Source organism: Lithobates pipiens, unplaced genomic scaffold, assembly GCF_037356315.1.
Source record: "Lithobates pipiens isolate NorthernLeopardFrog02 unplaced genomic scaffold, aLitPip1_a1.2 Scaffold_16, whole genome shotgun sequence".
Lineage (NCBI taxonomy): Eukaryota > Metazoa > Chordata > Amphibia > Anura > Ranidae > Lithobates > Lithobates pipiens.
In genome coordinates, this window is record NW_027507748.1 from 117,813,219 (window position 1) to 117,839,360 (window position 26,142).

The 26,142-nt window shown below is 48.3% G+C and overlaps 1 protein-coding gene across 2 annotated transcripts in view; it reads left to right on the forward strand.

Moving 5' to 3' along the window:
• The window catches only part of CORO6 (coronin 6), a 157,322-nt gene extending 131,781 nt beyond the window's left edge, over positions 1-25,541 (forward strand). For both annotated transcript variants that reach the window (XM_077480346.1, XM_077480345.1), the window contains exons 9-11: positions 4,325-4,382; positions 4,888-5,118; positions 20,797-25,541. In XM_077480346.1, coding sequence (XP_077336472.1) covers positions 4,325-4,382; positions 4,888-5,118; positions 20,797-20,919 — 412 coding nt within the window. In that variant the 3' untranslated portion in view covers positions 20,920-25,541. The remainder of the gene's footprint in view (positions 1-4,324; positions 4,383-4,887; positions 5,119-20,796) is intronic.
• Positions 25,542-26,142: the final 601 nt, after the last annotated feature.

A 26,142-nucleotide genomic window follows, 5' to 3' on the forward strand; every position in this document is an offset into this window, starting at 1 on the left:
GGTACTCCTGCGCATTACAGTCTGTCCTGCTCATCTTCAGGTTGCGAACGGCCTCTAGAGCAGGCCCCTTTAGACTTTCCACAATCCTCTGCTTCTTTCTGCGCTCTGGAACTTCCCATTCCTCTAGTGCCTGAGTTGCGCTATCTAACCAATCTTCAAATCCCTCTTCTTCCGAAGGTACATGTTTCCTCCCTGAAAACATCCGGAGTTTTCTGTACCCCGACATCGGGTAATCTGTGGGATCCTTCTTGCACTGGGCCACAATCTCCCCCAGGACAGCACACAGTTCTGCGCTAAGGGTGGCCGGTGCTGATCTGAGACTCTCGGGTGAGGTACGGGCCGCAGCCTGCGGTGATCCCGTTGGCGATGGCTCCTCCTTTGTTGCGTGCGCCAACCTATAGGATCTGTTGTCTTGTGTCCGTACACGGTTGCGCTTGCAAGCCTCCGGCATCCCATCCCAGTATTCCACTAGCGCATACTGATATGAGATGTCTGGGTCTGATTTTATCTCCATCACGCATGGTTCATGGTCTGGGGACACTGACTTCATTAACTCCTCTACGGTCTCTGTCGACCATTTCTCCCCTGGGAGGCTAATGACCACTGACTGACTTGGGTCGGCCTTAGCCGCTTCACACCACGCTCTGACTCCCTGTGGGTCCATGCCGGTACCTCTGGCGTGTTCACCGCTGTCTCAGAAATCCCGGATTTACGAGCCCCCACATATAGCGATACCCTCACTTAAGAGGGCCGCAAGTGTGGTTTGGGTCCTGAGCACAGCTCCGCCAACCCCCCGGCAATCTGCACTACCCACTCTGGCACAGTTAGTATCTAGCAATACACATTAAATCACTTATACTCTAAATATGTGTGTGTGCGTGCGTGGGTAACTCAAGCTCATAGACAATCTTTGAAAGTATATAACTGACTTTACTTATTGTTTTTATAAAAGGAATAACATGAATCAAACATTTGGATTGCAACACATAATCAGGTCCCTGCAGTAACCAGTAATAAAGATAAACAGAGTAATCAGCATAATAAAGTATTGCTATGCAACTCTAGCGCTGCCCTTTTTCAGCTACTTCCCCACATGGGTAAACACCCAGCACTGTCTACCTATGCAGTCAGGCCTGACTGATCTAAATGGAAGTCCAGTAAAACAATATTCGCTAGCAATCTTTCGGTGGTGCACTTGAAGAACAACTTTGTAATCCAAACGAATAATAAAGATAAAGCATCTGTCTTTAAACAGCTCTCACCACCCGGACAAGTCCAAGTCCGGTTTCTCTGCCTTTTCGTCTAGGAACAGGAATCCACCGACCTCCGAGTCTTCAATCCTTCTGGTGTACAGCAGCAAGGAATGAGAAAATGTCTCTCAGGTGCAACTAGGCTGGCAGAGAGCTCTTTGGAAAAGAGCACAAGGCCCAGGCTTCAGGCCTTGTGCCTCAGCAGTTCAGCACAGATCTCCTCTTGCTTGAAGAGAGGGGGGTGTCCAAAGAGAGCAAACTAGGCCTCTCCCCCTCCTTATATTTCCTCCCCCATAAGTCTCTGGGGCATAACTCAAAGCATCCTGGGAACCAGCGGGGTTCTGGGAACAGTAGTTTTATAGTTCTTAAAGAGACCCCGCTACATTAACATATTTTTTGCATCCCTTTTTTAGTTTGCTATTGTTTGCAGCAGTTAGAGGGCATGCAGAAACAAGACAGTTTGTGGATTAAAGCCAGCCATACATGGATTGAAATTTGGGCAGTTCAGCAAGGACCAGACGAGTTTCGATCCATGTCTGGGCAGGCTGATTGTACTCAATTCGATCTATTGATTGACTTAGTTACAACCAGCCTGTTAGTTTTTTTTAACATTAGATTACTGCCAGTGGCTATAGCTCTTCTGGCCAGGAAGGCTCCCGTGCTGGCAGAACACAATAGGGCTGTGGAAGGCATTCCCCCAGCAACAACGTTGATGGAAGAATAAAGCAAATTTCTTTCCTTCCACCCATGGTGATAGGAAAGAAAATCAAATCTTCTATGGGCTGCCTAAGTCATTTTTTCAGTTCAAAGAATAATAGAGTACAGCAACTTGTCTCAGTACTATGCAAGGTTTAATATAGATGCAGTAAAATGTACCCAGCACATGCAATAACATACTTAACCACTTAAGCCCCGGACCATTTGGCTGGCCAAAGACCAGAGCACTTTTTGCGATTCGGCACTGCGTCACTTTAACTGACAATTGCGTGGTTGTGCGACGTGGCTGCCAAACAAAATCAATGTCCTTTTTTTCCCCATAAATAGAGCTTTCTTTTGGTGGTATTTGATCACCTTTGCGTTTTTTTTTTTTTTTTGTGCTATAAACAAAAAAAAGCAACAATTTTGAAAAAACGCATTCTTTTTTACTTTTTGCTATAATAAATATCCCCCCAAAAAAATATTTTTTTCCTCAGTTTAGGTCGATATATATTCTTCTACATATTTTTGGTAAAAAAAAAAAAATCAAAATAAGCGTATATTGATTGGTTTGGGCAAAAGCTATAGCGTCTACAAAATAGGGGATAGTTTTATGGCATTTTTATTATTTATTTTTTTACTAGTAATAGCTGCGATCAGTGATTTTTATTGGGATTGCGACATTATGGCGGACACGTCGGACAATTTTGACACATTTTTGGGACCATTGACATTAATACAGTGATCAGTGCGATTAAAAATGCACTGATTACTGTAAATATGTCACTGGCAGTGAAGGGGTTAACTCTAGGGGTCAGTAAAGGGGTTAATGTGTGTCCTAGTTTGTGTTCTAACTGCAGGGGGTGGGGACTGTGCAGAAGACTGGATAAGACTGGGTAAGACTGGGTAAGACTGTGTTCTTACCCTGTAAGAACAAACTATCTGTCAGTTCTCCCCTCAGAGAACCGGAAACTGTGTATTTACACACACAGTTCCAGGTTCTCTGTGTGCCTGTGGTGATCGAGACGGCTGGGCACTCGCATCGGCTCGGGGGGCATGGGTGCACGCCCCCTAGTGGCCACACGATGTTACATAACGTCATTTCACCCAGTCGAGCCATTCTGTTGCAGTGCAACTGCACGGGCTGGTGGGCATGTGGTTAATGTAAAACTAAAGGCAAAACTTTTTTGGATAGAGTAAGAGAGGGTTATAACCCGTCATTTTTATTTTCTATTTTTCCCTTCACTTCTTGTCCCATAGGCAAAACAGAAAGTGAGAGGAAATCCCTGGTTGTTAACAGAAATACTGTCCCCATTGGAATATTTCTTCTATATTCCTGGTCTGGTGACAACCCCAATTTTGGGATTTTCTTTTACCTTCACTTTGGATGATAATGGTACACATGACAAAAGTAGAGGGTGAACATCCCTAATGAGGGACACAGACCACAATAAAAAAAACTTGACAGCTGTTCCAATCCCTCCACACTCTATCCAAAACTTAAAAAAAAAAAGAAAGTAATGTTTTGCCTTGAGTGACACTTTAATATACAAATTAGGAAATAAAACATGCTTGCCAAGAAAATAATGTTTTTATTCTTGCTACTTGTTTAGGTGCTGTTGGAAGTTTACAGTTTTAAATAATCTGTCACTTGCTACCCTTTCTCCTTAACCAACTATGTGTTCAACTTTACAATGGCTGACATGACTGTCTAGAATTAGATTTCAGCTCAGAGGTTGGGGAGGGCCACTGTTCTCAGCAGGTTCACATTCATTTAGCTGATATTTTTATTTTATTTTATTTTTATTTTAGATTTTTGATATTGTGTTTTCATTACTCTAAGTACCCCCTGTGTTTGTGTATTCAATATACACAAAAAGTGTATAGCTTAGCAAAGAAAAACAAAAATATATTCCACACATTTCTGCAGTACATTCACATTTCACTTTATCACACTAAAATGCTGCTAGTACATAAAAATACTGGTTGGTCTGCCATAAATCCAGTGTGTTTATGACTTCCTATAACAAATCCAGCGTTTTTAAAGTGACAACTTTAAATTTGCTGCACTGAAATCCAAAACAATGTTGTCAGCCTGCCCATTTCTCCTTTATGATTACAGAACATTTCCTCCTCTGCTCATCTATAGAACATATGATGGCGGTCACTTGGCATTGCCATTGTCATAAATGCAATGCTTCTCTCAGCAAAATGTTATTTGTTCCTCCATTTAGATGTTTGTATTGTCGTGTGTGTGTGTGTGTGTGTGTGTGTGTGTGTGTGTGTGTGTGTAGTTGTGGTGTAAAGGAAGCATGCTGTATTCGCTTTAATAGTGATTCATTTGTAATATTAATAAATTTTTGCACATATCTGTACAGGTTTTACAAGCTGCATGAAAGAAAATGTGAGCCCATTGTTATGACAGTACCTAGGAAGGTGAGCTAAGTATCACTATAGTATTATTAGGCAATCATGAACGTCACTATTCTCCATTATCAGAACATTGCACCAGAAAAAAAAAAAATCTATTTTTTTTCCAACAGCCCCATCATGGACCTTAAAAATATTAATGATCCCCCAAACATAATTGTCATACTAGCTTGATGAAATTTACAAAATTAATGCACCTATAGACTCAATGGAGGCATATGAGGAAAAGCTGCTGCACACATTCCAATTTTTAAAAATCTTCTTTATTGTGTTTGGGGGGGGGAGGTCTATGTTTATGGGGTGCAGACTCAAATACAACTGTATTCCCATACAGAGACATGTCATGAAGTAAAAGCAAAATATAATGGGACACTGGTAAAACATGTAGTGTTCGTCATCGTTGTAGGCCTTGTAGCAGTGTTGTTTGCTGCTCCCTTTTTGCAGAACATGGAAAAATGTACATATACGAAGCACTGTGCAATCTAATGAGTTCATGTTTTGTATCTTACAGTCAGACCTTTTCCAGGATGATCTGTATCCAGACACGCCAGGACCCGAGCCAGCCTTGGAAGCAGATGATTGGTTTGCAGGACAGACCGCTGACCCTTTATTGGTATCATTAAGAGATGGATACGTTCCTGTCAAAAACAGAGAGCTTAAAGTCACCAAGAAAAACATTCTGGACAACAAACCTCCAACTGCACCACGTAGAAGCTACTCTTCCTGTGACTCTGGTTTCTCAGTAAGTTAGACTTCTGCTTAGCTAAAGAGAGGCTTTGCAGCATCAACAAATCACTAGGCAAAGTAACCAATCTGGAAATATATATGTAAGTAAGGTTCAGGTGGGGACAGGGAAGAGTGTGCACCAGTGGCGTCGCTAGGGGGTGGCTTTTGGGCAGAGGCGGCTCTAGATTTTCTGAGGCCTTAGGCAAAACGTAGACATGAGGCCCCACTCACGCCCATAATGGGAAAAATATTATAAAAATGAATTGTATGAATGCATATATTAACTTAAATCCTATGAACTATGAATTCACAGTTTCTATAAATTTCTCTAGCCAATTATTCTTTAATCAAATATCATTAAACATAGGGTGGGTGGGTATATATGTTACAAAGCACACAGATATAGATCAAATTGTGCAGCTGCCTACTCATTATCCTTTGTGCTGTCTCATAAATTTGAAATTAATTTGTCAACAAAGTATAAAACAAACAAAAAAAAAAGTAATTTTACAACATATTCTAAGGGCCAGTTCACACTGCAGGCGATGCGAGGCGACACGACTCGCCTCGCCGCTATCTTACAAGTCGCCCCCGTTCTGTACAATGGAACCGTTCTGAGAGGAGCGACTCGAGTCGCACCGACTCAGAAAAAAGGTTTCTGTACTACTTTCGGGCGACCTCGGGGCGACTTGCATTGACTTCTATACAGAAGTCATCTGCAAGTTGCCGCTGAGGTCGCGGCAGGTCGCGGCGAGGCAAGTCGGTGTCACCTCGCATCGCCTGCAGTGTGAACCGGCCCTAAAACATAACCTGTTTAATGCAACAAGTGATTTTTTTACAAATATGAAAAACAAATAAATATGTAACTTTGAATATTTGCTCAGTAGTGCATGGAACATACTAGGTATAAAGTGCAATATTTTTCAAGTAACAAAATAACTCAGTTTCTTGTATTCCTTAGCAAAACATCAATAAAAAAAAAAATTTAATTGGAACTTTAGTCAGAAAATTAAGTCCTGCTATCCTGTGCAGCCAAAGAAGCTGCTTCTGTTTGATCTGAAACTACCATGGTGCTGCTCCAACAAATGCCTGTCAATTCTGAACAGGTGTCTGTTTAGGTTGCCTGCAGGAAAACAGCCTGGTGTAAGAGTGCCCTATTAGATTAGACTTATACCAGGGTCCTTTCTCAGGCACTTACTGAAAGCCAATCAAAACAAAAACAAAAAAAAAACCTTTGTTTCAATATACAATACCACAATATATGTGCTAACTATAGTTGGGGTTCATACACAAACCCCCTGGGAAGTTTTAACAGTAGTACATTTTTTTAATGTTTCAATATCAGAAGTTTCAAAACATTCGCCTACATTTGGCAGTTGTAAATTCATCTATCACAGATGAATAATTTAATTTTGAAGCCAGATCAAGTTCAATGGACAAAACTGCTAAGGCAGATAATCTCTCTTGGCTCATAGTTGATCTTAAGTATGTTGTTATTAATTTTAGTTTTGAAAAGCTCCTCTCAGCTGATGCAACCGTAACTGGAATTGTTAAGATGACTCTTAATGCAACATAGATGTTTGAATAAACGTCAGTTAAATTGTTATCAATGAGATATTTCAAGGAACCGGACATATCCAATTTTGGAGGTACAGTACGCATACACATTCGTAGCTCTTCATACAATTCCAGACCTCTTATGTCAGAATCAGAAGAATTGGGTAAAGTAAGTAGGGCTTCAAGTTCTTTGCAGTTTTCTAATAGATCTTTCTGAGATTTTATGCATAAAGAGGAGTTATCATATAAAAACCCAAAATTGCTGACATAGCTTTTTAAACCTTCAAAGCGAGGCTCAGCACTAGCACGAATCTTGTCGACAATAACATTGAAATATTCTGCTCTAAACCTGTCTGCAGGGTTAACAACTGCTTCATCTGGACACTCATAATCAAACATTCTTTTGGTCCTGCGTATCCTGCACTGTCGAAATTCCCTTGGAATGTCCATTTCTTCAGCAATTTCTCTGGCAGTAACAATGGCAGAATTAAAGCCATTTTGGCGATATTCTTTCAGCCAGCACAGGAATGCCTCCAAATGTTTTACTGCAGTGTCCAGCTGCATACAAGCCTTTTGCCACACCTTGCTGATAAGGTTGATTTTTACTAAAATACCATACAATTAATGACAGAACAAACTCATATGACAAAATTTCTTCTTTTAGTGAAGACAGTCCAAACCAGCTAAGGGACAGTCCCATATAAGGGACCCAGCTAAGGGACAGTCCAATCCAGCTGAGGGACAGTCCAATCAGATGAGGACAGGCCAATCAGATGAGGGACAGGCCAATCCAGCTATGGGACTGTGACATTCCAATCCACCTAAGAGACAGTCCGACCCAGCTAAGGGATGGCCCAATCCAGCTGAGGGACAGCCTAATACAGCTGAGAGACAGCCCAATCCAGCTATAGGAGTGTGACCGTCCAATTCAGCTATGGGACTGCGACAATCCAATCCACCTAAGGGACAGTCCAATCCAGCTAAGGGGCAGTCCCAGCTGAGGGATATAGTCATAGTCCAACCCAGCTGAGGGACATAGTCCGACCCATCCAATCCAGCTAAGGGACAGTCCCAGATAAGAGACAGCCCAGCTAAGGGACAGTCCAACCCAGCTAAAGGACAGTCACCGACCTCACATCCATGATACAAGAGATGGTCAGAGACTGCGTACGGACAATAATACAGGAGATGGTCAGAGACTGTGTGTGGACAATGATACAGGAGACGGTCAGAGTCTATGCAGACAATTATACAGGAGACGGTCAGTGACTGTGCAGACAATGATACAGGCAATGGTCAGAGACTGTGTGGACAATGATACAGGAAATGGTTTTATTATGGTAATGACAAGCAAACTCTTACCTGGCTAACACGGTATCAAACGTTGGAGCCACTGACAGGGTGCTGACAGAAAATCATGCAGGAGATGGTCATAGACTGCGGAAAATGATACAGGAGATGGTCAGAGACTGCGCAGCCATGATACAGGAGATGGTCAGAGACTGTGTGTGGACAATGATACAGGAGATTGTCAGAGACTGTGTGTGGACAATGATACAGGAGATGGTCAGAGACTGTACGGACAATAATACAGGAGATGGTCAGAGACTGTGTGTGGACAATGATACAGGAGACGGTCAGAGTCTATGCAGACAATTATACAGGAGACGGTCAGAGACTGTGCAGACAATGATACAGGCAATGGTCAAAGACTGTGTGGACAATGATACAGGAGATGGTTTTATTATGGTAATGACAAGCAAACTCTTACCTGGCTAACATGGTATCAAACGTTGGAGCCACTGACAGGGTGCTGACAGAAAAATCATGCAGGAGATGGTCATAGACTGCGGAAAATGATACAGGAGATGGTCAGAGACTGTGTGTGGACAATGAATCAGGAGATGGTCAGAGACTGTGTGTGGACAATGAATCAGGAGATGGTCACAGACTGTGTGTGGACAATGAATCAGGAGATGGTCAGAGACTGTGTGTGGACAATGATACAGGAGATGGTCAGAGACTGTGTGTGGACAATGATACAGGAGATGGTCAGAGACTGTGTGTGGACAATGATACAGGAGATGGTCAGAGACTGTGTGTGGACAATGATACAGGAGACGGTCAGAGACTGTACGGACAATAATACAAGAGATGGTCAGAGACTGTGTGTGGACAATGAATCAGGAGATGGTCAGAGACTGTGTGTGGACAATGAATCAGGAGATGGTCAGAGACTGTGTGTGGACAATGATACAGGAGACGGTCAGAGACTTGCAGACAATGATACAGGAGACGGTTTTATTATGGTAATAACAAGCAAACTCTTACCTGGCTAACACGGTATGAAAAGTTGGAGCCACTGACAGGGTGCTGACAGACAATCATGCCACAAAGATGCAGGAGATGGTCAGAGACTGTGTGCGGACAATGATACAGGAAATGGTCAGAGACTGTGTGCGGACAATGATACAGGAAATGGTCAGAGACTGTGCAGACAATGATACAGGAGCCACTGTGCCATCAAAAGCAGCCACCGTGCCATTAATCGCAGTCACTGTGTCATCAAACGCAGCCACTGTGCCATCAAAAGCAGCCACTGTGCCATCAAACGCAGCCACTGTGCCATCAAACGCAGCCATTGTGCCATCAAACGCAGCCACTGTGCCATCAAACGCAGCCACTGTGCCATCAAAAGCAGCCACTGTGCCATCAAAAGCAGCCACTGTGCCCATCAATTGCAGCCACCGTGCCATCAAACTCAGCCACCGTGCCCATCAAATGCAGCCACTGCACCATCAAACGCAGCCACTGCGCCATCAAACGCAGCCACTGCGCCATCAAACGCAGCCACTGCGCCCATCAAACCCAGCCACTGCGCCATCAAACGCAGCCACTGTGCTCATCAATTGCAGCCACTGTGCCATCAAACGCAGCCACTGTGCCATCAAACGCAGCCACTGTGCCATCAAACGCAGCCACTGTGCTCATCAATTGCAGCCACTGTGCTCATCAATTGCAGCCACTGTGCTCATCAATTGCAGCCACTGTGCCCATCAAATGCAGCCACTGCACCATCAAACGCAGCCACTGAGCCCTCAAACGCAGCCACTGTGCCATCAATTGCAGTCACCGTGTCATCAAATGCAGCCACTGTAAAGCATCCTCAGTAAAGCAGATGAAAAGTTATTTTTAGAATGTGTGAAAATAAAACTGTCAATGCAGAGTTAATATGGCCTTTGGACTCTTAGATTTGGTGGGGGTGCATTGTTGTTAGGTTTTTCATATATAATAGTTATAAACTGTACCTGCTTCTGCTCCTCGCCTTGGTGACAAATTGGTAAAGGCAGCAGGACTCAGTTGGAGAAGCAACACATGATGTTCTAGCTCTGCCCTGCAGTGCAATCTGGGAGTTGTAGTCTCTGCAGAGCACAGGCACCAGACGGCCATGTTGAAGTCTATGTGCCTGTGCTCTGTGGGAGAACTACAATTCCCGGCATGCAATGGGGTCGCCGTTAGGGGAAGGAAGGGCTAGGACTCGGAGGACGGCGCTGCTGCTATTGGACGCGCAGGTAGCCTAAGCCATGCATATTACACAGACATACTCTTATCACCCCCCTCGTCCACTGCCGCGGAGCTCACTCTGCACTGTCTGCAGCTGTGTGCAGCCCGCCGCCCGCTCACCCCGCCACTTGAGAGTCTGTCCCACACTCCACACAGCAGCAGACAGTGCAGCACAACACCTCAGAGGCAAATTAGGCAATCGCTCGATGGCGAGGCCCTTTCTGTGGGCGAGGCAGAGGCGTAACTAGAAACCTCAGGGCCCCGATGCAAGAAATCAGGAAGGCCCCCCCCCCCCGAAAAGCATGATTTTGATACTATATTTTTTTCCACTGTAGAACAAAGTAAAACATTTCTGTGCAGCCTGTGTCCCGAGTGAAACCTGTGTCACCAGTGCAGTGGTGGTACTGGAGGGGGATGGTGGTCCTGGAGGTGGGTGGCGGTGGTGGTCCTGGAGAGGGGTGGCAGTGGTACTGGAGGTGGTGGCAGTGGTACTGGAGGTGGGCGGTGGTGGTGGTACTGGAGGGGGGCTGATGGTGGTACTGGAGGTGGGTGGCGGTGGTGGTACTGAAGGTGGTATCGGTCCTGGAGAGGGGTGGCGGTGGTACCGGAGGTGGGTGGCGGTGGTACTGGAGGCTGGGTGGTGGTACTGGAGGAGGGTGGTGATGATACTGGAGAGGCATGATGGTCCTGGAGAGGGGTGGCGGTGGTACTGGAGGTGGGTGGCATGGTGGTGGTACTGGAGAGGGGGTGGCGGTGGTACTGGAGGTGGGTGGCGGTGGTGGTACTGAAGGGGGGTGGCGGTCCTGGAGAGGGGTGGCGGTGGTACCGGAGGGTGGGTGGTGGTACTGGAGGAGGGTGGCGATGGTACTGGAGAGGCATGGTTGTCCTGGAGGTGGGTGGCGGTGGTACTGGAGGTGGGTGGCATGGTGGTGGTACTGGAGAGGGGGTGGCGGTGGTACTGGAGTGCGTGGTGGTGGCACAGTCTGGAGGGGTGGTGGCAGTCTGGAGGGAGGGTGGTGGGCTGGTGGTACTGGAGGGGGGGGGTGGTGGCACTGGAGAGGGGATGGTGGCATTGGAGGGAGGGGTGGCACTGGAGGGCGGTGGTGGAACAGTCTGGAGGGGGGTGGTGGAACAGTCTGGGGGGGGGTGGTGGTGGTGGCACAGTCTGGAGGAGTGGTGGTGGTGGCACAGTCTGGAGGAGTGGTGGTGGTGGCACAGTCTGGAGGAGTGGTGGTGGTGGCACAGTCTGGAGGAGTGGTGGTGGTGGCACAGTCTGGAGGAGTGGTGGTGGTGGCACAGTCTGGAGGGGGGGTGGTGGCATTAGAGGGAGGGGTGGCGGCAGTCTGGAGGGGTGGTGGTGGTGGCACAGTCTGGAGGGATGGTGGTGGTGGCACAGTCTGGAAGGGTGGTGGTGGTGGCACAGTCTGGAGGGGTCTGGAGGGGTGGGGGTGGCACTAGAGGGGTGGTGGTGGCACTAGAGGGGGCTAGTGGCAGTCTGGAGGGGTGGTGGAGGCACTAGAGGGGGGGTGGTGGTGGCACAGTCTGGAGGGGTGGTGTTGGCAGTCTGGAGGGGGGGTGGTGGGCTGGTGGTACTGGAGGGGGGTGGTGGCACTGGAGGGAGGATGGTGGCATTGGAGGGAGGGGTGGCACTGGAGGGCGGTGGTGGCAGTCTGGAGGGGGGGGTGGTGGAACAGTCTGGAGGGGTGGTGGTGGTGTCACAGTCTGGAGGGGGGGTGGTGGTGTCACAGTCTGGAGGGGGGGTGGTGGTGTCACAGTCTGGAGGGGGGGTGGTGGTGGCACAGTCTGGAGGGGGGGTGGAGGGCTGGTGGCACTGGAGGGCGGGTGGTGGCACTGGAGGGGTGGTGGCACAGTCTGGAGGGGTGGTGGCACTGGAAGGGGGTGGTGGGCTAGTGGCACTCGAGGGGTGGTGGTGGCACAGTCTGGAGGGGGGGTGGTGGTGGCACAGTCTGGAGGAGTGGTGGTGGTGGCACAGTCTGGAGGGGGGATGGTGGCATTAGAGGGAGGGGTGGCGGCAGTCTGGAGGGGTGGTGGTGGTGGCACAGTCTGGAGGGATGGTGGTGGTGGCACAGTCTGGAAGGGTGGTGGTGGTGGCACAGTCTGGAAGGGTGGTGGCACAGTCTGGAGGGGTCTGGAGGGGTGGGGGTGGCACTAGAGGGGTGGTGGTGGCACTAGAGGGGGCTAGTGGCAGTCTGGAGGGGTGGTGGAGGCACTAGAGGGGGGGTGGTGGTGGCACAGTCTGGAGGGGTGGTGTTGGCAGTCTGGAGGGGGGGTGGTGGGCTGGTGGTACTGGAGGGGGGGTGGTGTCACTGGAGGGGGGATGGTGGCATTGGAGGGAGGGGTGGCACTGGAGGGCGGTGGTGGCAGTCTGGAGGGGGGGGTGGTGGAACAGTCTGGAGGGGTGGTGGTGGTGTCACAGTCTGGAGGGGGGGTGGTGGTGTCACAGTCTGGAGGGGGGGTGGTGGTGTCACAGTCTGGAGGGGGGGTGGTGGTGTCACAGTCTGGAGGGGGGGTGGTGGTGGCACAGTCTGGAGGGGGGGCGGAGGGCTGGTGGCACTGGAGGGCGGGTGGTGGCACTGGAGGGGTGGTGGCACAGTCTGGAGGGGTGGTGGCACTGGAAGGGGGTGGTGGGCTAGTGGCACTCGAGGGGTGGTGGTGGCACTGGAGGGAGGTGGGGGTAGCGGCACTGGAGGGGGGTGGTGGTGGCACTGGAGGGGGGTGGCACAGTCTGGAGGGGTGGTGGTGGCACAGGAGGGGGGGGGGGGTGGTGGGCTGGTGGCACTATGGTAGCACTGGAGGGGTGGTGGTGGCATTGGAGGGAGGGGTGGCACAGTCTGGAGGGGCGGTGGTGGCAGTCTGGAGGGGGGTCTGGAGGGGTGGTGGTGGCACTGGAGGAGGTTGTGGGCTGTTGGCACTGGAGGGGGGTGGTGGCACTGGAGAGGGGGTGGTGGGCTGGTGGCACTGGAGGGGGGGTGGTGGTGGCACAGTCTGGAGGGGGGTGGTGGTGGCACAGTCTGGAGGGGGGTGGAGGGCTGGTGGCACTGGAGGGCGGGTGGTGGCACTGGAGGGGTGGTGGCACAGTCTGGAGGGGTGGTGGCACTGGAAGGGGGTGGTGGTGGCACTGGAAGGGAGTGGTGGGCTAGTGGCACTCAAGGGGTGGTGGTGGCACAGTCTGGAGGGGGGGTGGTGGCACTGGAGGGAGGTGGGGGTAGCGGCACTGGAGGGGGGTGGTGGTGGCACAGGAGGGGGGTGGCACAGTCTGGAGGGGTGGTGGTGGCACAGGAGGGGGGGTGGTGGGCTGGTGGCACTATGGTGGCACTGGAGGGGTGGTGGTGGCATTGGAGGGAGGGGTGGCACTGCAGGGAGGTGGTGGCACAGTCTGGAGGGGCGGTGGTGGCAGTCTGGAGGGGGGGTGGTGGAACAGTCTGGAGGGGGGTGGTGGTGGAACAGTCTGGAGGGGGGGTGGTGGTGGCACAGTCTGGAGGGGGGGTGGTGGTGGCACAGTCTGGAGGGGGGGGGGGGGTGGAGGGCTGGTGGCACTGGAGGGCGGGTGGTGGCACTGGAGGGGTGGTGGCACAGTCTGGAGGGGTGGTGGCACTGGAAGGGGGTGGTGGTGGCACTGGAAGGGGGTGGTGGGCTAGTGGCACTCGAGGGGTGGTGGTGGCACAGTCTGGAGGGGGGTGGTGGCACTGGAGGGAGGTGGGGGTAGCGGCACTGGAGGGGGGTGGTGGTGGCACTGGAGGGGGGTGGTGGCACAGGAGGGGGGCTGGTGGGCTGGTGGCACTATGGTGGCACTGGAGGGGTGGTGGTGGCATTGGAGGGAGGGGTGGCACTGCAGGGAGGTGGTGGCACAGTCTGGAGGGGCGGTGGTGGCAGTCTGGAGGGGGGTGGTGAAACAGTCTGGAGGGGTGGTGATGGCACTGGAGGGCGGGTGGCACAGTCTGGAGGGGTGGTGGTGGCACTGAAGGAGGTTGTGGGCTGGTGGCACTGGAGGGGGGTGGTGGCACTGGAGAGGGGGTGGTGGGCTGGTGGCACTGGAGGGGGGGTGGTGGCACTGGAGGGAGGTGGTGGCACAGTCTGGAGGGGTGGTGGTGGCACTGGAGGGGGTTGTGGGCTGGTGGCACTGGAGGGGGGTGGTGGCACTGGAGAGGGGGTGGTGGACTGGTGGCACTGGAGGGGGGTGGTGGCACTGGAGGGAGGTGGTGGCACAGTCTGGAGGGGCGGTGGTGGCGAACAGTCTGGAGGGGGATGGGGTGGAACAGTCTGGAGGAGGGGATCGGGTGGAACAGTCTGGAGGAGGGGATGGGGTGGAACAGTCTGGAGGAGGGGATGGGGTGGGACAGTCGGGGGGGGGGGGGATGGGGTGGAACAGTCTGGAGGAGGGGATGGGGTGGAACAGTCTGGAGGGGGGGATGGGGTGGGACAGTCGGGGGGGGGGTGGGGTGGAACAGTCTGGGGGGGGATGGGGTGGAACAGTCGGGGGGGGGGTGGTAGAACAGTCTGGAGGGGGGGTGGTGGTGGCACAGTCTGGGGGGGGTGGAGGGCTGGTGGCACTGGAGGGCGGGTGGTGGCACTGGAGGGGTGGTGGCACAGTCTGGAGGGGTGGTGGCACTGGAAGGGGGTGGTGGTGGCACTGGAAGGGGGTGGTGGGCTAGTGGCCCTCGAGGGGTGGTGGTGGCACAGTCTGGAGGGGGGGTGGTGGCACTGGAGGGAGGTGGGGGTAGCGGCACTGGAGGGGGGTGGTGGTGGCACTGGAGGGGGGTGGTGGCAGAGGAGGGGGGGTGGTGGGCTGGTGGCACTATGGTGGCACTGGAGGGGTGGTGGTGGCATTGGAGGGAGGGGTGGCACTGCAGGGAGGTGGTGGCACAGTCTGGAGGGGCGGTGGTGGCAGTCTGGAGGGGGGTGGTGAAACAGTCTGGAGGGGTGGTGATGGCACTGGAGGGCGGGTGGCACAGTCTGGAGGGGTGGTGGTGGCACTGGAGGGGGTTGTGGGCTGGTGGCACTGGAGGGGGTGGTGGCACTGGAGAGGGGGTGGTGGGCTGGTGGCACTGGAGGGGGGTGGTGGCACTGGAGGGAGGGGGTGGCACAGTCTGGAGGGGCGGTGGTGGCGAACAGTCTGGAGGGGGATGGGGTGGAACAGTCTGGAGGGGGATGGGGTGGAACAGTCTGGAGGAGGGGATGGGGTGGAACAGTCTGGAGGGGGGATGGGGTGGGACAGTTGGGGGGGGATGGGGTGGAACAGTCTGGGGGGGGGATGGGGTGGAACAGTCTGGGGGGTGTGGTAGAACAGTCTGGAGGGGGGGGGGGCTGGTGACACTGGAGGGGGGGGGGTAGTGGGCTGGTGGCACTGGAGGGCAGGGGGTGGCACAGTCTGGAGGGGTGGTACTGGAGGGGCGATGGTGGGCTGGTGGCAATGGAGGGCAGGTGGTGGCACTGGAGGGGGGTGGCGGGCTGGCACAATCTGGAGGGGGGGTGGTGACTTACCGCCAATCACTCGATGATGATGATCGATTCCCCCTCGATTCCCCCTCCTCAGAATCCTGCAGAGTGAATCCTGCAGAGTGACGTAAAGTTCCTCCACGAAGCGTGCCTCCGCTGCTCCTTGCTTCAGAGAGTGCCTTCACTGCATTGGCTGAAGGTTTTTTTGTGTCGCAGAGTCGCAAGTGCGACTGGGCCCTGTAATTTTCGCCCACTTCAGGGGGCCCACCGGCAGCCCGCCCGCCGCCCGAGGGGCCCACCTGACTGTCCGGCCGGGGGTGTGCGTGTGCGGTGTTATTAATGTCAGGTTCATGCCGTCCTTCACCAGCGTGAGAGAAGTGCTCGGTTGGCTCCGCCCCCGCCTATCCAGAGCGACTGTAAGGGAGGCGGGGGCGGAGCCAACCGAGCACTTCTCTCACGCTGGTGAAGGACGGCATGAACCTGACATTAATAACACCGCACACGCACACCCCCGGCCGGACAGTCAGGTGGGCCCCTCGGGCGGCGGGCGGGCTGCCGGTGGGCCCCCTGAAGTGGCCGAGAATTACAGGGCCCAGTCGCACTTGCGACTGTTGCGACCCTGATAATTCCGCCACTGGGGCGAGGCTTAAGGCAATCGCCTAATTTGCCTAATTAAAGAGCCGCCTCTGCTTTTGGGGCTATAGCCCATAGCCCCGAGTGTCTTAGAGGAGGCCATGGCCCCTCTGCAGTCAGGCTGCGAGTATAGCAGGCAGCACGGGAGAGCCAGGAGGGTGGGAGAAGAGAGATTACATCAACTCTCTCCGCCTGCCCTGCATCATTGCTGTTCCCCTCTCACTGTGCAACCACCAGCAGCAGAGAGGTTACATAATCTCTCACTGCCTGCCCACTCTCTGGTGGCCCTGATGTAAGGAGGAGCTCTCTGGGGGCCCTGATGTAAGTGGGGGGAGGCTCTCTGGGAGACCCTGATTCAAGGGGGAGACTCTCTGGGGACCCTGATGTAAGTAGAGGCTCTCTAAGGACCCTGATGTAAGGGGGGGGCTCTTGGCGACACTGGTGTAAGGAAGGTGCTCTCTGGGGACACTGGTGTAAGGAAGGTGCTCTCTGGGGACACTGGTGTAAGGAAGGTGCTCTCTGGGGACACTGGTGTAAGGAAGGTGCTCTCTGGGGACACTGGTGTAAGGAAGGGGCTCTTTGGGGATCCTGATGTAAGGTGTGGCTCTCTGGGAACCCTGATGTAAGGGGGAGGCTCTCTGGAGACCCTGACTTAAGGAGGGGGTGCTCTCTGGGGAACCTGATGTAAGGAACGGGCTCTCTGGGGATTCTGATGTAAGGGGAGGCTCTCTGATAACCCTTTTGTAAGGGGGGGGGCTCTTTGGAGACCATGGTGTGAGGAGGGGGGCTCTCTGGGGATGATGAAATGATAATATATATAATGTGATATATACATATATATATGGTAAGGGGGTACCCCTACCACTTCACAAAGAAAGTGTAAAAAATTGTTAAATAAGACAAACACACTTTTGAAAAATTCCTTTATTAAAAATAAAAAAAATAAAAAAAAGATTCCAGCATTGGTGGTAATCCACTCTTGCTATCCAGCGACGGACGATCATCTCTCCGGGGTCCAGCGATGGCTGATCTGAATCAGCGCAGCGAATCCATCCATCTTCTGTCTCCACGGAAGAGACACTGCAGGGATTCCGGCGGCCTGACGTTTGTTATATGTGGAGGGCGGGGCCACTCGTCACCAGACCCCGCTCCCCTCTGACGCAAGGGGAAACCCGGGTTTCCCCCTGACGTATGGGTAGCCCGGCCCCCTCTGATGTAACGGAAACCTGCCTGTGTTACATCAGAGGGGGGCGGGGTCACCCATACGTCACAGGGAAACCCGGGTTTCCCCTTGCATCAGAGGGGGGCGGGGTCAGGTGACGGGTGGTCCCGCCCTCCGCATATAACAAACGTCAGGCCGCCGGAATCCCCGCAGTGTCTCCTCCGTGGAGACAGAAGATGGATGGATTCGCTGCGCTGATTCAGATCAGCCATCGCTGGACCCCGGAGAGATGATCGTCCGTAGCTGGATAGCAAGAGGTGATTACCACGGCTGGAATCTTTTTTTTCTTTTTTTTTCTTTTTAATAAAGGAATTTTTCAAAAGTGTGTTTGTCTTATTTAACTATTTTTTACACTTTCTTTGTGAAATGGTAGGGGTACTTTTATACCCCCTTACCATTTCAAACAGGGGGGGCGGGATCTGGGGGTCCCCTTGTTAAAGGGGGCTTCCAGATTCTGATAAGCCCCCCGCCCGCAGACCCCCACAACCACCGGCCACGGTTGTGGAGATGAGGCCCTTCTCCACATCAACATGGGGACAAGGTGCTTTGAGGGTCACAGACCCCCAAAGCATCCTCCCAATGTTGAGGGCATGTGGCCTGGTACGGTTCAGGAGGGAGGGGGGGCGTTCTCTCGTCCCCCCCTCTTTTCCTGCGGCCTGCCAGGTTGCGTGCTTCGGATAAAGGGTCTGGTATGGATTTTTAGGGGACCCCCACATCAATTTCTTTTTAAAGTTTTAAAAACGGCCGTTTTTTTTGGGAGCAGTGATTTTATTAATGATTAAAGTGAAACAATAAAAGTGTAATATTCCTTTAAATTTCGTACGGGGGGGGTGGCTATAGTATGTCTGTGAAGGGGCGCATGTTTCTGGTGCTTAGAACCCCCCACGTCAATTTTTTTTTAAAATTTGATGCAGGGTTCCCCTTAATATCCATACCAGATCTGAAGGGCCTGGTAATTGAATTTGGGGGACCCCCACACTTTATTTATTTTTTTATTTTTTTATCAATGACTTTCAATGAGTGTTCTCTGTATTACGGAGCCGACAATTCATAATAGCTGCGAGTGATTTTAAAGGACTTTTTTTCCTGCATAAATGACACTTTGTGCAGGGACAGTTCTAAGCACCAGAAACATGCGCCCCTTCACAGGCATACTATAGACACCCCCCCCCCCCCCCCCCGTACGAAATTTAAAGGAATATTACACTTTTATTGTTTCACTTTAATCATTATTAAAATCACTGCTCCCGAAAAAACGGCCGTTTTTAAAACTTTTTTTTTTGCCATGATGCATGTCCCCTGGAGCAGGACCCGGGTCCCCAAACACTTTTTAGGACAGTAACTTGTAGAATCTTTTCTCTCTGTCAAATCTTTTTTCTCTGTCGAATATTTTCTCTATATAATCTTGGACTAATAGAGGTAAGGTTAGGCACATTCGACCACAGGTTCTATAGACACAGATTGTTATTGTCAGAGTCACGTCGAATCTCCTATTCTATATCGAACTGTTGTAACAACGAAAACGAAAATAAAGCATTTATTTATGTCGGATCTTTAGTTTTTCGGATTCTGTGCTTTCGTTATCGTTTGTCAAAACGAAAACGAAAATAGCTGAAATTCGGACGAAAATGAATGCACATGTCTAATAAATACATGAATAAGCACTTTGGGTGGAGGAACTTAAATGGCTTGCACAGTCCTGACCGCAACCCAATAGAACACCTTTGGAATGAATTCGAGTGGAGACTGTGAGCCAAGCCTTCTAGTCCACATTAGTGCCTGACCTCACAAATGCGCTTCTGTAAAAAGGATCAAACATTCTCATAGACACACTCCTAAACCTTGTGAACATCCTTCCTAAAAGAGTTGAAGCTGTTATAGCTGCAAAGGATGGACAAACTAAATATTGAACCCTACGGACTAAGACTGGGATGCTATTAAAGTTCATATGTGTGTAAAGGCAGGCGCCCCATTACTTTTTGTAATATAGTGTATATATTTTAATTTAGTTTAAGGCGCAAGCATTTTCCTATTTTAAAAATCATTCGAATTTAAAACTCACAAGATTTCTATACTAAACCTTGTAGCGGATGCCATGTTTATATTATTAACTACTGGACTACAAAGTACTTTTATCAACCAAGCTATCAAGAAATGTAATTAATACAATTTGCATTCCCTAATTGGCCAATATTTTACTTTAAAACATATTGGAAGTATAATAGTAGGAAAGTTAAGTAATAGTAGATGGGGAGAAAGAGAGGATTTTTCTTTCTAGATTATCCTGTGATGCTTTTCAGGAAAAACACCGATGTCTCCTGTCTCATAGTGCTTTTTTCTAAAGATTGATGCTAACAACGACTAGTTCACCTATATGTATGAACTGTGAACACCAAAGGATAAGTGTATAGAAACAGGGTGGTCCAAATTCAATCTTTTTATCAAGTATAATATCAAGAAGCATGCCAAAACAATTAAGGTGACTCAGAACCCTTCCTCAAGGTTTTGAAGTTTGAAATACAGTGAGAAGCTTTGTGTCTCTTTAAGTCTCAGCGTTAACCACTTGCAAACTGTCTACTAGCAGAGAATGTTATTGGCACAGTATGTTGGTAACATTTCAGTTGGCATTCCATGTGTCCAGGGGTGGACTGACAACTCATGGGGCCCCCGGGCAATAGGAGATTATGGGGCCCCCAGGCAATAAGAGAAGATTATGGGGCCCCTGGGCAATAGGAGATTATGGGGCCCCCAGGCAATAGGAGATTATAGGGCCCCCAGGCAATAGATTATGGGGCCACACAGTATACACACACACACACACATACAGTATACACACACAGACACACAATATACACACACAGTATACACACACAGAATACACATACACACCTTGAAAAGGTACTGGAGAGGCGGGGCAGCTATAATCTTGGGATATTTTAAAAAAACACAGATTTTTACATACTGTCCCTGGTTTTATTGAGGCTGGCAACCCTGATGGGACCCCTTAATGGCATAGGGCCCTTGGGCAGTGCCCGAGTGCCCGAATGGTCAGTCCGCCCCTGCATGTGTCTTCTAAAGGAAATACATGCTACAAAGGAGAATTCTTGACATAAGAGAAGCAGGAGAGCTTTTTAGAGAATGATTTATTGTGTTATGTCAGTGCCATGTTTGTTTTGGAGGTCTGCAAAAGGTGCTGCTTTAAGTGGTTTAAAAATCTTTCCCAGTAATGTTCTAGTAATAATTACTATTTTTATTCCCCAGCGAGTCACCCTTGAAGACCTACTTGAAGAAATCAAGTGCTTACGAGGAATTGTTGAGTCTCAAGAGAAGCGCATCTCAAACCTGGAAAACCAATTGCATGTACTGTCCAATGGCACTGACTGAGCTGGACTAAGATTCCACCATCCGACCCAGAATGCACTTCAAGAGTTACATGCCCTATTTCCTAGCAAGCAAATCCAATTATGTTTTACCAGAGGGGATGGAGCCAGTGCATGGACTCCTGAAGAACTGCCCCCAGTTCATGCTCTTCATTGTTAGAGGGGTCTCTCAGAAAAGGCCCTCTTCCCGGGGAAATGTTATTTCTGAGGGACTGGGGATAAATACTGTTTTATTCCAAAGTGCTAAAGGAATCCTTCATCTGAATTCACACAGAGTGCTTGTTCATCAGGCTGCTTTGACTGACGATTGGGAGATTTGGCAACCTGGAATTACAGCTAATGCCTGTAGTTTGCAAAATTGTGTAAATTGTTACAATGGGACAAAGTACTTCCAGCCAAAAAGAAGCACATGGGAGTCTCTCTGTTATTTTGCTGTTTTATTTCTGGCTTTTATTATTTTTCCAGACATTTTTAATGATTGTGCTTTTAAATCATTATGGAAACAAGCCAATATGGTTTATGCCAGAGGACAACATTTTAGATTCATTTAGAGTTCAGTTTCAGGACATGCTCAGAAGCAACATAAATGTCACACTTCTAAAGTTAACAATCCTATGATCTACTCACTTTATCAGTAGCTATGCTGACTTTGCTATTGCCACTATTACAGCCAATGCCCCATCTTGTCATATCTCCATTGGTCTCATGTAATCAAGTACTTCTTATCTATATTATGTGTGCAGCCTTGTAAAATACATCTGTTGTATGAAGACAGTGAAAGCTGCCATTTCCTGGCCATACTAATGCCCCGTAGAATGCTGTATGTCCATTCAGGGGTGTTATTACTTCCCGGGGAATAGCTTTCCTGTAAATGGTTTTAAATTTATTGGGAGCATTTCCCGAATGCAAGTGACAGGTGCACTACAATGTTTCACATTTATGGTAAAAAAAAAGTCTGGTGATCAAAAAGGCACATTGTAAAACATTATTTTTCAGAGAGTCGGCAGTGTATTTACTACTTCATCTTGTTTAAAAACCATAAAGGGGAATGGGACATCTGCACTTTCCATAAGCAGCATCCGCAGTGGTTGAGTGTTATGATGTGCTTTTGGGATGTAGCAAATGTTGTTCCCCTTTGCATTGCTTTCTCATCAACTATGAAGTTAACGCCAGAGCAGACATAGAGGGTCTTTACCCGGGCATAGGCAGTTTTGTTTCTAAGTGTATCATGTATGACACGTGTTACTTAAAAAATTAGTTAATAGACCCTCCAGGCCAAAAGGTTGGCTGAATTTGATTGTGATGTGAAAATGACCATGTGTCTATCCTATGTTAGGAATAAGAATGACAGATATATGAGCGTTGAGATGAGTATGGATTATTTTAGCCTTTCTACACACCATATCATATTCTAAATTGCACTGAAAAAGAGATTAACTCAAAATTAACATGTTGCACATATCATTCAAGAGCAGCTCACTACACTCCAGGTTGAAAGGTTCAAAATTAAATATTAATTATTTGTGATTGGCTGAATTATGTTTTCTTATTTTTGTTGTGTGTGTGAAATGAGCATTCATACTAGGCTAGGAGTTAGAATGATGTATATATGAACCCTGACAGAAGTACAAATTATTTTTTTTAAACTATTTCTACATACTATTACATGCGTATTATAGTATAATGTGTTTCGCTGAAAGAAGGATTTACTCAGAATAAATTGTATATGATCCCATCCAAGAGCAGTTGATGCCACTTCTGTTCATGGATTGCAACCAATCTTTCCCTACGTTGTGTGAGTATCATTGCTGGGAACAAGACTTGCTGGGCAGGGGTTGAGTAACTGCGTAAAAGCGTAAAGAGTTGTGTCAACATTGATGAAGTGGGTATTAGTATGACCTCTCGTGTCATATTTCCTCTTAGCGGCCACCTGAAGGTATTTTTTTTCAATATATTTTGTTCACCTAATCCCTTTAATTTGGCAATAATCAAATATTGATTTCACTTAGGGTTCATGTGCACACGTGCTTCATCCTAGACCTATTATTTTAAATTCAGCTCTTCTGGATAGAAATGGCTGCTTACTAAATGTAATTCACTAAGCTTTCACTATGATAGTACTGACGTGTAAAAGGCAGATGTGTAAAAGGCTACACGGCTATTGAACAGACCATTGACAGAAACAATAGAAAATGTTGTTCCCTTCACCTGCCACCCTAAACACCCATATACCATTCTATCACTTTGTTTAAGTGATTTATACAGTGGTTAATGGAATACTGTATGTACTAAATACAGCCACAAAGTGAGCACTTTGCTTACTAAAATGTCCCTTTAACAAAATGGGTCCCCAAGAGGTACAGTTAAAGTGGTTGTTGACCCACTTCTATTACATCATCCCATCCTCTCTGCACCATTACAAGAGGTTTACTGTGTCTGTGTTCTGTAAAAAAAAACTGCCCGATTCTACCTGTATGAGCTCCGCTCCGCGAGGTCGAGCCCTCCCACTGATGTCAGCTGCGGAGGAGGGGGAGAGAGGAGAGGCAGAGCGTCAAGCCGCCGACAATCAGCTGAGCGGCAGGAGTGAAGCTCATACAGGTAGAACCATGCAGTTTTTTTTTACAGAACATAGGCACAGGGAAACTTCTTATAGTGGAGAAGAAGGGATGATGTAATAGAAGATATGAGAGCAATTAGAGCAGCAGGAAGGTGGGTGGGGGGGCTTGGGGGTGGGCACTTTGTGCGAGACAAACAGAGAGGGGAGGGTGCAGAAGGACACAGGAGACAGATAGCAAGCTGCAGATGAAGGAGGCACGCAAACAGACCACAATGTCGGGGGCTCAGCAGGCATGATTATCATGATCTGTTTGCAGAGGGGAGGGCATAGCTAGGCAGGATCAGCCAGGTATTTCAGGTGATAAGGGGGTCCAAATGACACAGCACAAGCACTGTGCTATATAACATGCTTTAAGGGAACAGGACCTGTATTTGTTTTTTGAGGGTTAACAAACACTTTAGGCATTCTTTTCAATTTTTAGGCCAAAGTCAGCCATCTCAGTTTACAAAAGAAAGTGATGAGGATTTAAAAAAAAACAAGTCGCCTTACCCAGGCAAACAGAGGGTCAGAGGGCACCTAATGTCTGACTTTTTCTGGTCTATTAACAGGCTGACCTCACAGACCTCATCTCCCAAATTCTTTGAGTGAATATTGGCAGTGGAATGGCAGTGACTTGTCACCACAGGGTCAATTTTACCCAATAGGTCACCTCTAAATGAAACATGAATATACCTATCTTTCTGGGGGCTGATGTGTTTACAAGCCACCGCTTCTCCATCACCTGTTTGTTGCAAGGATTCTACACTTTGAGTGTGTAGAATGCTTGCTACCGTATCTACCGCTATGCTTCCTCCTGCTGGCTTGTACATCACTACAACACGTATGAGTTGGCAAGGGGAGCGACAAAAGCTGGGATTCAGCTCATCAAACAGTTAAAAACTTGCAGCAACTGGGGATATACAAGGATGTGATGGCTTTTGAATACATGCACTACCAAAAGGTGTGTATTTTCAAGCTTTTATTTTACAGGTGACTCGTTGGGTACAAGTGACCCTGTAGTGATGAGGTCTATTTATGATGATCGTTGATCCTCCAGCATGCCAGTTAAAATATCAGTCTTGGAAAAGTAAAGCTAAATAAGAGCAGGTACAAACCCTTTCATAGCAGGGCCAGATCATCCTCAGGGCAACCTAGGCAGGAGACCTGGGCCCAGTGAATGTACTGGGCACCCAGTTACAACCTATTTCCTCCAGAAGTAAATCAGGGATGTTGCGAATGGTGAAAGGGATTCATATGCTTGTCACCTCATACTAGTACTTGTATGCGATTAATGGGAAGGGTCATGGTAGTACAGACAATGTAAAGGTCATGGCTTCCCTATCCTTATTGCAATCCTTATTGTCAATGAAAGGGATGGGAGGCCGGAGCTGCTACCTTGCCTGGGGCCCCATTCTGCCTTAATTTATTTCTCCATCATAGGCAAGCATACACAGGCAAAGACTGAAATTTAAAATTCTTGCAATAACTCAGATGTGACAGGTTCACTTTACGCCAGAACTGGTCACTATATGAGACCTTAGGAGTTGTTAGATATTTCTTACTGAATCCAAAGGAAAAAATTAAATCATCTACTGGCTGGAATAGGGCATACTTTGAATTCTACTGTTAGACTATTATTGCTTTTTAATCAGTTCCTTGTTTTATTTTCATTGTTTTGCCAGGTTATAAAACAAGGATTATGATTTTACCTCAAAAATCATTATATGTAATATGAAATATCCATCTGTATTATAAGCAATTGCACTTTGTGTCCCATAAAAATAGTTTATATTTTCTGAGACTATACATTTGCCTTATATGCATATAGACAGATATTTTTAAATATTGTTAAATGTCTTTAATTGGTCATATCAAACTGCCTGTATGTGAGACTATGACATTTTATGTTGTTCTCTGTGAATCTTTGTGCACTGAATCATGTAACAAAACATGGCTGCCAGTTTACTTTTTTACTTGCAGAAGCATGTGCTGCTGGCCCCAAATGGCAAAAATTAAAATTATAACATGTATTTGTGTATTATTTTTCATTCACTAAATGACCTAAAATAAGTTCTAATTCAAAACCTCTCTGGACAGACTGATGTCATTCTCCCCAAATACTCACGTTAGGAGAAGGCACAGTCATTTAACTGGTGCTCCGGGACTGTGTTTAATGAAAAAAAAAAAATGTTTTTTATATTAAACTGTTACACATTGTGGAATCTTCAAAATGCATTCATGTAGTCTATTAACCACTTCAGCTCTGGAAGGTTTTACCTCCTTCGTGACCAGGCCATTTTTTGCTATTCGGCACTGCGCTATTTTAACTGGCAATTGGGCGGTCATTCAACACTGTGCCCAAATAAAATGTTGTAATTTTTTTTTTTTTTTTACACAAGTAGTGCTTTCTTTTGGTGGTATTTGATCACCACTGGGTTTTTTATTTTTTATTATATAAATGAAAAATAGTTGAAAATGTAAGAAAAACATTTTTTTTACTTTCTGCTTTAAAATATATTAAATAAAAGAAAAAAAATCTAAATTTCTTCATAAATTTAGGCCAAATTGTATTCTGCTACATGTCTGCTACATGTCTTTGGTAACAAAAACCCCTCAATAAATAGTAATTGT